The sequence below is a fragment of the Ruditapes philippinarum genome, unplaced genomic scaffold (genome assembly GCF_026571515.1).
Source record: "Ruditapes philippinarum isolate M1 unplaced genomic scaffold, ASM2657151v2 ctg1978_1_1_1_1, whole genome shotgun sequence".
NCBI classification, from domain to species: Eukaryota; Metazoa; Mollusca; class Bivalvia; order Venerida; family Veneridae; genus Ruditapes; species Ruditapes philippinarum.
The window spans coordinates 5,475-16,264 of record NW_026859498.1 but is presented as its reverse complement, the minus strand read 5'-3'; the positions used below and the strand labels follow the sequence as shown (position 1 = coordinate 16,264).

Below are 10,790 nucleotides of genomic sequence, written 5' to 3'. Positions count from 1 at the left end.
AAACTATAGACATGTATAACAAGTACTACGAGGGGTGTTCGGGAAGTTTAAGGACTTTTGCGGTATTTTTTTCCTTAATGATGCGTTTTTCTCCATATTTCACAAAATGTAATTTAAATATGTGCTCAATATGTAGTATAACGCTTACCAAGAATAGACAAATACCGCTCGAAATTTGTTTCTATAGGAACCGCATAATGCATACTCGGAGCTCTCCGATTTTATCGTATTTAAGATAATGGTACCGATATATTTAATTGATAATAATTTTCTTAAATTTAAATGGATAACGTCACGAAAAAGCAAGAGGGTTAAATACAAGGTCAACGTCATTTCCTGAAAATTCTACTCGTAAATCGTTACAATTGTTTGAAAAACAACGGTTTTAACATCACTGGTGCTTACACAAATCAAGAGAAAAATGACGTCAATAGGAGACGTTAAAGTCAGGGAAATCATCAAGTTTTGTATAGGAATAGAAAAAACACCAACGGAGACGTATAAAATGATTCAAGTATCTAGTACAACAAAGAAATGCTGTAGATCGCTAGTATTTAGACTGCATGACATGTTCCGAAACGGAAGAGAGTCAATAGAGGATGGCCGGACCTCGCGCCGATGGATTTCCGAGTTTTTCTGGAAATCAAAGCACAGCTGCGTGATCGACGCTTTGATTCGGGGTTGGAATTACAAATTGAAACCCAGAGAATAGTTTCGTCATTCGACAACATCTGGTACGAGGACACGTACGACAAATGGGTCAAGAGGCATACAAAATGTATTGCTGTTAATGGAGATTACGTCGAGAAGTGAGTCGATATGATGATCGTGGAAATCTAACGTTAACATATTTAGCACTGACGTGACGTTAGCGTGCTCCGGGTATGCTTCGGTGTATGTTTTGTTTTATTTGTAATTCACTTATTGTTTAATGCATTTCATTGTAATTTTTACAGCTGGCTGTAAAAGAATTAAATATTTTATGGTGTTTTTCAATTCCTATTATTTATCAAACTACATCAAAAGTCCTTAAACTTTCCGAACACCCCTCGTATCACGCAAATAAAAGTTTTTACGAAATACGAGTTGAAATACCGACATCAGATTAATCAGCTAAGAAAGAATAAACATATTATGAAGTTTGATTGTATAAACATTAAAGTTCCTTAATTTAAGTGACCTTATGCTAAATTTTTACTAGTATAAACATTTGGGTATCTCAAAGTGACTCTATGCTCTCTTTTTACAATTATAGACATTATGCTCACTTTTTACTAGTATAAGTATTAAAGTATCTAAAAGTGACACTATGCTCACATTTTACTAGTATAAACATTGAAATATCTCAAAGTAACACTATGCTAACTTTTTACTACTATAGTAGGATAAACATTGCGTCGCCCTAATTCCAGAGTGTCGTAACTCCAATTTTGAAAAAAATGAGTGTTTGGTATCAAAATGTTCGTAATTTTTTTCTCTGTCTAATGGTAAGAACAACATCACTCTGGTTCTTGCCTGTAACAATATATTGAATGGGTCAGAGTGCTGTAAGTCCAAAAATTGTGATAAAAATACAGTCCAGAATATCGTAACTTCTGAACCAATAGTTTGTTAAGATTCTAGTCACGTGATGCTGTTTTGACAAAATGGCAGATTTTTCAAGGTATCAGGAATGACATTTTACGTTTTATATTTCTTGATAACATGTAAGTGTTTTGCTTTAGATGTTATCTAATTATCTATAGATTAATATTTTATTGAACTGTTTCAAACCTTAAAAAGAAATAATAACTAATCTTAACCCTTGAGCTAAATTCAAAGCACCATGCTGTGTTATGAAATTCGGATAGCATGGAAATCGGATAAATTGATACAAACTTTCAATATTCACAAGTATAAGCTGTTAATAACTTGATATGTGATTGATTATATGATTGATTGATCAATCTTACCATTAAATACGGACAATCAGGTTTTGCATAAGATTGTTTATACTTTTAACTTACAAACAAAACTCATCAAATAGAAACATACTACTGCCATTGTTACATTTTGTACAATGTTTTTCTTTAACTATATAAGACAAATTACCGTACTGGTGCTAAGTGATTCGAATAAAATTTACACATATAACTTTACTACGCATAACTGATGTTAAATTAGGTTAATCATGTTTATTTCATAATTCATAATTTCATAATTTTCATAATTTCAAAATTCTGCACTTTCATACATGTATAACGATCACAAAAATTTCAAAAGTTTTGCTGTCCAAGGCATTATGCAATCCAGAGTGGTTAACAATACCCACTGTCATATAGAAAGAAAGACAAAACACTTTTAAAATGGCAGAAGTGTTCAGTCCTACATCACTCGTTTGTGTTCTTAAAACAGTACGTCCAAACGTCAAGCCTATATGGTGGGTTAAAGTTGATAATATCCCTATAACAAAAGTTTAAAAGCTGAGACCGAGTTGTCACAGATGCACCATTTAGCGTTGAATAAGAGACGTCATTTGCACAACAAATACTTATTAAACAGAATGCCACCCTGTTGACCTACTCAGCTATTTTGCATAAATCAACAGGGTGTCAGTCTATACCTTTTTGTCAACATAATCATTTTCAATTTTATGCTAAAATTTCTTATGTAATTGAAACATGCAAAGCAAAATTAATCTTAGTTAAAAATAACTCTTGTACATCTACTTCCAACTCGTATGGTAATACTACCTGTAATTAATTATCAAGTGATTTGAACCTTTGAACTGAAAATTATCCATTACCAAAACTATTTTTTAAAAAGAAAAAAAAATATGCTTAGTTAAAAATTGTCATTCGATTGAAACGTAGAAAAAATGATTTTGTGAAAAAATGTTACAAAGTCTTAAGACCATATAAAACATTAAGGAATCTTTAAATTGTCATATTTGTTTCATCAAACGTTTGTTGAAGTAAAATAGAATTAATATTTGACTGAAACTCTTAGATATTGAGCATTGCTTTTATACGAATGAGTTATTGATGTAAACAGTTCAGTTAAAAACATTAAAAGCAAACGTATACTTAATTGTTATTGTATGTAAAGAAGTTGTATGCCACTTGATATATAAATACATGTAGTAATTGAAGTACAGTAGTTCATTGAAACACCATATCCAGATCTGTAGCATCTTTGAAAATTTGTGAGCTTTGAGTTGTGTTTCATATTTTTCACTTTTTTTTTTAAACAAAACATTAAGTAATGCTGTTCTTAGAAAAGTAAAATACATAGGTTTATTCTTTTTCATGTGACAGAGAAAGGAACTCATTGTTGATGTTGTTTTTCAAAGTTGAAGCAGTTACATCTTACAAACATTTTTGTGTGTTTTGTAAGTCAAATTGTGTTTAACATGCTGTTTGTATGCAAGTAACAGGTATTCAAAATTGAATTTGGAATGAATTAATGATATAATAAACGAAACCAAAAGTAAATCTGAATTCCAAATATTTTATAGTGTACAGTGTTAATGTGAAAATAGCATATCATATGATAAAAGTTTTGCTATTTAATGTGGTAAATATCAATACAATGACGATGTTTCTAAATTTTGATTTCGTTTTGTTTAACTCAATGTGATACATTTACAAAATCAGTAATATTTTATTTTTTTGTTCATTTGCAAGGCTCACTATTTCATGTAAATGGTCATAAGATAATGAAGCCCGAGTTCAATTTCAACCTTAAAATGCCTGTTCGTGGCTATTCACACTTCACCGCATTGTCTGGATTTCTATTATTGACTTTTAAGACTAAATTTACTGTTTTGATCCTGATCACATTACATGCTCTGTGGTGCCTAAATAAATGTGGATCCAGACTATTCGTTAAAGCATTCAATTTCTAGTTACGTCTAAATTTAATATAATTTCAGTATAAAACAGTAAAATAGTCATTATTTCACACTGTTGTAACTCCTAAATGTAATGATATTTTAGGGTCACATTGCTGTAACTTATTACAGCATTCTGGTTCTTGTATTTTTGTCAATAAAATATATTTTTCAGTGATTTTTCATTTCTTTTATTTTGATTTTTTAAAAAACTATCTACAGGAACTTCTTCGTAATTAAAAGTGTAAAAGTTAAAATAATTCTGCACACTATGATGTATTTTATATTAAAATTGGTTGAGTAAGTGTGAAGATATAGCCTGTTAAAACTTTGAAGTCGATTTTCTCAAAATGGTAAAAATACGACTTACATCATTATGGAATTAGGGCGACGATTGATCGAAGTATCTAAATGTGACACTATGCTCACATTTTACTAGTATAAACATTGAAGTATCTCAAAGTAACACTATGCTCACTTTTTACTAGGATAAACATTGAAGTATCTTAAAGTAACACCACACTGGCCATAGCTTTCGCAGAAGCGGTGGGTCTACCGCAGCGACGGTGGAGTATTCGTCGCAGAAGCGGTGGATAAAATATGGCCGTTTGTTGTTTTCGGTAAGTAAATGACTGAATTTTGTTTTATGTTTTAATGTTTTACTGGAAACACTCAGTGAGACTGGAGCACACATATGTACTTTTTCAACCTATTACACGGACACGGTGCAATTCATTGCCGTTTATGCAAACACTTCAGTACAGTTTGATGAGGGGACGGTACTTTTGCCTAATTTTGGTTAAAACACATAGAAATGTGTGCAAAACGACCCCATAATACATCGGCATCTCATCGAATCAATGATACTTTCACAAATTAACCATAATTTGGAAAATTGGGAAATTATTATTGCCTGTTTATAAAATAAATGACAAAAAAATTTTTCGTCGCAGACGGCGGTGGATTCGATTGCAACGCAGTGTGGTGGGCCCGATACCATTTTTGTATATTTTTAGAATTTAACTTGACGTAAGGCATTTTTCAATTGAGTACAGCCATTTTCTTACTTTGACATCTGAGAAACGTGCTTATTTGATGTTTAAAACGATATTAATTATTATATATACGCTCGTACAAATATATGTCCGCTTTTATTTTCCTTCCATTGAAAATTACTTCAGCCATAATTATCATTGAATAATCCACGTTCAACCTTGGACTTAAAAAGACCGTAAGTTCATTTTTTTGTCATACAGACATATAAGAGATACTCGAAAAACAACCTCAGTTTTTAATGTCACTGTGTTATATTACCATTTAGTGAGAACACCAATATAAATAAATTTTATGTTTACAGCGTAAGAGTTTAGTAAAGACCTACGCGTTTAATAGCTTTAGGTTTTCTTCTTTTTCTTAAATTGTGACATTTATCCAAAAGAATGGTTTCAAATATGGTATATGTTTAAAGAATTTTAAAGTATGAAATGAAATTTTAAAAAAGGTAATAGAAGTATTTTATGGAAATAAGTCTTTCTTTAAAAATGTACACAAATATAGTAAAGAACATAATAAGCGAGAGAAAAAAGATTTTTCAGACTTACATTTAAGTAATATGACCTTGAAATAACCACAGTTAAGGAAAAAATCAAATTCACGTACAGGAAATGAGATCGGTGACCCCTAAGTTTCTTTTCCGCTCTAAATGTTTATGTTATCATATTCTAGCATCATGCTTAATTTAAAGAACATAATTATATTGAACCTCCTTAATTTTGCGTGTATGTGTTTATAATACTGCACGTTTGTTACGTCACTTTTCATTGGATAACCGTGACGTTTATATACATACAATGTACTTTTTAAATACATGGCTGCCGTCGATTTATGAAATTATCTCTTTTTTTCTATCAAAAATGCATGATGTATTATGAGTTCGTTATAAATAAATCCAACAGGTTATATGGTCGTATATTAACGGTTGTTCGCAATATTAATAGCTATCGAAATTCTTAATAATACTTGTACATGTGTGTAAAAATCAGAAATTAAAGTTACAAATCAACCAAAAAGCTCTATAATTAAATAAACGTCTCGATTTTCCAATGAAAAAATACGTTACAAACATGCAGTATTATAAAGTTTATAATTTTATATTTATATACACGACTGCTGTTTATTTAATAAGAAATTGTATGTTTATGTATTATACATGTATTTTCAAACAACCGTTTATATACGGCCATATTGTATAGTCTTTCAAAATCTTTATAACTAATATGATACTCTCGAAAAAGCCATAAATATGTGTTAACTTTATGTTTTTTTATAACTCATTTGCCGTAATGCAAAAATATATGCATATATATATATACCTGCCATGCCGCTTTTAATAAGTCAGAAATCGGCATTGGTTATAAGGTATAACACGTGATCACGTATAACATGTAAATGTCTGGCACGTGATATTTTTGCTGGATTCATCACATTTGTGGAATTCCCTGCACGTCGCCAAATTTCCATTCGGTGGTGCATCAAGGTCAAATATTATGACTCTTTGTTTCCGCCGTTTCCTCTACGGTGCGGGTTGTCAAATGCATGAACCCTAATATGAACTTGGAAATACAAATATGATAAAGGGCACTATATATATTCTTACTTTCCTGCGCTTTTCAACTGGAATGGTGCATTCACACTCAAAAATACTTGATACTTAGTAATAACCCGCAATAAATTGTTGAACGTGGATTATTCTATGATAATTATGGCTGAAGTAATTTTCAATGGAAGGAAAATGAAAGCTGACCTCGGACATATATTTGTACGAGAGGATTAATAATTAATATCGTTTTAAACATCAAATAAACACGTTTCTCAGATGTCAAAGTAAGAAAAGTTAAATTCTTAAAATATACAAAAATGGTATCGGGCCCACCGCACTGCGTTGCAATCGAATCCACCGCCGTCTGCGACAAAAACATTTTTGTCATTTATTTTATAAACAGGCAATAATAATTTCCCAATTTTCCAAATTATGGTTAATTTGTAAAAATAACATTGATTCGATGTGATGCCGATGTATTATGGGGTCGTTTTGCACACATTTGTATGTGTTTTAACCAAAATTAGGCAAAAGTGGCGTCCCTCATCAAACTGTACTGAAGTGTTTGCATAAACGGCAATGAATTGCACCGTGTCCGTGTAATAGGTTGAAAGAGTACATATGTGGGCTCCAGTCTCACTGAGTGTTTCCAGTAAAACATTAAAACATAAACAAAATTCAGTCATTTACTTACCGAAAACAACAAACGGCCATATTTTATCCACCGCTTCTGCGACGAATACTCCACCGTCGCTGCGGTAGAGTCACGCTTCTGCGAAAGCTATGGCCAGTGTGAACACTATGCTCACTTTTTACTAGTATAAACATTAAAGTATCTTAAAGTAACACTATGCTCACTTTTTACTAGGATAAACATTGAAGTATCTTAATGTGGCATTATATGCTCACTTTATCATTGTCTAGTTGAGCTGAATTGACGATATATTTGAATTTCAAAGAATTTCATAGAAAGATTGTTGTAATGGTAATTGACAAACAGACTTCCCAACTCTAATTATAAACTGAATGTTACATGCAAACTCCATTGTTTTTTTACTGAAACTTCATTGAACTACGTATGTAATTGATCGTACATGTGGAGTAAATCACAAAATTGAATGGAATAATGGCAAACTGTACCTTTATTCTGACTTTCACTTGTCCGCTCACTATTTACCCTTCGACGGGCATAATGTCACTTTAAAAAATGAAAATAATCGTTTCCACAGTAAACAATGCAGTGCGGCCTTTGTTACATCAAGCGACGGTTGAATATGCTTGAAAGTACATATTTGTAATACATATCTTTTATTGAAACAGTCTTTACTAAATTGTGTTGTTTAATTGACTAAACTTGATGTGTACTTATTTTGAGTGTGAGATACTTTGCGGCAGTAGCTAACCGACACAAAGTTTCAAACTGATTGAAAGTGCAAAATTGTTAAAAATGACTATGCAGTTACATAATTTTTTATTATGTAATTCTGACAAGTACAGTATCAATTCCGCAATTATTACAATCAATTGTATTCTGGACATGTAATAAATGGTGTTTTAGCCTTTTGGCATTAAGCTTTTTTGACAGATACATTTTCTTTTGTAATTTTATTGATGTCATACATGCTAATGAATAAAGCTGCATCAGAAGTTACTCTGATCTAAATTTATCTACCGTGTCAATTCCAAGAATCATGTCCGCCGCTTTCTCGGCAACCATTATCACGGGAGCATTTGTATTTCCCGAGGTGACGTTTGGAAATATTGAAGCATCTGCAACCCTTAAACCTTGAATACCTTTCACTTTCAATTCAGGGTCGACAACTGCTGTTGGATTATTCGCTGCTCCCATTTTACATGTTCCCGAATGATGGTATTCTGTCAATGCGGAATGTCGGACAAAGCATTCCCAGTATTCGTCCGACCGGTATTTATGTTGCGAACAGAATTTCTTTTGTATCTGATTGATGTTAACACCTAGGTCTTGGAAAGCTTTAGTGGTCGTGAGTTTCTCCCAGATTCTTATTCCTCCAAGAAATGTCTTGATATCGGCCTTATCTGTAAGATAACCAGAGTCGATCTTTGGATAATCAAAAGGGTCTTTGCTCTTAAGCGTTATACGTCCTTTACTCTTTGGGCGTGTAAGACATATATCTGTAGTAAAACCATGCTTAAAACCGTCCTTTTCTAGAAGTTCTTCTGCCAATACATCGTTAAAGTTGAAGATATTATCACGAAACAGAAACGAAAAGAAAATAATTTGAATATCAGGGTATGTTTTCCCTTTCTGTGTTTTGTCAAGATGTAAAAAAGCTGAACCGTCAAGTCCGGCATATGCCAAAGGTCCTTCTCCAAACAGATAATATTTTGCTAAATTCCAAAAGCTAGTTGCCATGTCGACCGTCACGCTGAACGGTTTGTTAATGTCGCTGAACAAAAACACCATTTCATGATCCTGTAGGTTTTCCCCAACTGGTAAATTAGCAACCAGCGGTATATTCATCTCTTTTAGATGTTTTTCAGGACCAATTCCCGACAGCATAAGCAAGTGTGGCGAGTTTACAGCTCCCGCTGATAAGATTATTTCTTTTCTGGCTTTTACGTATCTTTTCTTGCTGTCTTTTATATAGAAAACTCCAACAGCTCGCTTATTTATAACTTCAATTTTAGTAGCTAAAGTGTTTATTGAAATATGCAGATTTTGTCTTCCATTGGCTCTACCTAGATATTCTAGGCCAGTACTACTACGGACCCCATTTCTAATTGTCTTTTGAACTATGCTAAATCCTTCCTGATCTTCTCCGTTGTAATCAGTTACGTTGTATCCTAGTTCTTGGCCGGCTCTTGTGAACACATCCGTTAGAGGTGTTATGTGTCCATTTGAAACTGCCAAAGGACCACCTTTGCTGTGATATTTAGATGTTTCTAACTCCGTTATTTGTATATCCTCAGCCTTTAGAAAGTATGGCAGAACATCTTCATAGCCCCATCCCTCACAACCGGCAGCCTTCCATTCGTCAAAGTCAAAGGGACTGCCTCGCGTATACTGCATAGCGTTTAGAATGCTTGTTCCACCGAGAACTTTTCCACGTGGCCAAAACGCGCGTTTATCCTTGAGACCTTGTGAAGACTGAGTCTGTGGCTCAGTATAGAATTCCCAGTCGTATTTAGTCTTTTGAGAAAGGGTCCAAAGAAGCGGAATATGGAAATTTTCACTTTCATCATAGTGCCCACCAGCTTCAATCAGGAGCACTTTAGAGTCTTTATCTTCGGAAAGTCTCGCGGCTAGTACGGAACCTGCCGATCCTGCACCAATGACGACGTAATCATACACGTCGTCAGGAACGCCTTCAAGTACAGCCAATTTGTTTTTGTTTTTTGATCGATAATAATTGTAGGCGAAAGCTACAAGAATAATGAACACAGCCATTCTTAGCATTGCCATGGTGCAATCTGAAAAGCAAATGTAAATTACTCTTATACCTTATATATATATACATATAGAATAGGGGACAAAGCAATTCTAAAAGACAAAACAGAAGAGAAAATACATGTGCGTAAGTGTATTCTCCCACTTGTATCGTATATTCCTAGAAAAAGTGCACAAAAACAACAGATAAGACAAATCTTTCTAAATATTCCAAATTAACGCGAGATATTGATGAAAAAAAATGCACATGATTTCATTTAAAATTTCGTTTGAATATAAAGAAATGTGTGAAAATATAGTGTGTTTTAGCATTTGTTCCCTTCCAATTATTTTCACCTTTCAAATTTGAGATTGTCATAAAATTTGTGGGTCAAAAAATATCAAATTCGAAAATAAAATACTTCTTCTACCTCATCCATGCACTTTAACGAATATTTTTTTATACACGTATATTTCATATATTAATTCAATCCACACAGATTAAATTTCACGGCTTTACATAAATATTGAAAAATTGCACACATACCTTGAGAAGTTAAGCCAATTATTAGCTCAGCTAGTACATCAAATATAGTGATTTTCTTTCGACGCGGACATGTATTAAAGGGCACTTTATTTTGCTTGGGCAGGCATAACGTTTATAAATGGGTATGATGTACGATCATGTCAAGGATGAATTATTTTATGATCACATGTAAAATCTATTTTGATATTAAATATAAGTAAACATGCAAAAAGCGAATTTTAATGATCGAGATATGTATTGAAACTGCATCGTAAACCTAATCAGCGAGAAATTACGCTATTCATATAGATCAATAAGTAATAGAAAGAGCATCGAAACACAAGGCTATCTGATCTGTACATTGGGGGGGGGGGGTAAACTAAAGTAG

The 10,790-nt window shown here is 32.9% G+C and overlaps 1 protein-coding gene across 1 annotated transcript; it reads right to left on the bottom strand.

Moving 5' to 3' along the window:
* Positions 1-7,515: 7,515 nt before the first annotated feature.
* On the bottom strand, positions 7,516-10,561 carry LOC132756703 (glucose dehydrogenase [FAD, quinone]-like). The gene is made up of 2 exons (XM_060747834.1): positions 10,424-10,561; positions 7,516-9,920 (listed from the first exon to the last, which is right to left on the bottom strand). Exon 2 carries the CDS (start codon positions 9,910-9,912, stop codon positions 8,119-8,121), a length of 1,794 nt encoding a protein of 597 aa, XP_060603817.1. The 5' UTR covers positions 9,913-9,920; positions 10,424-10,561; the 3' UTR covers positions 7,516-8,118.
* Positions 10,562-10,790: the final 229 nt, after the last annotated feature.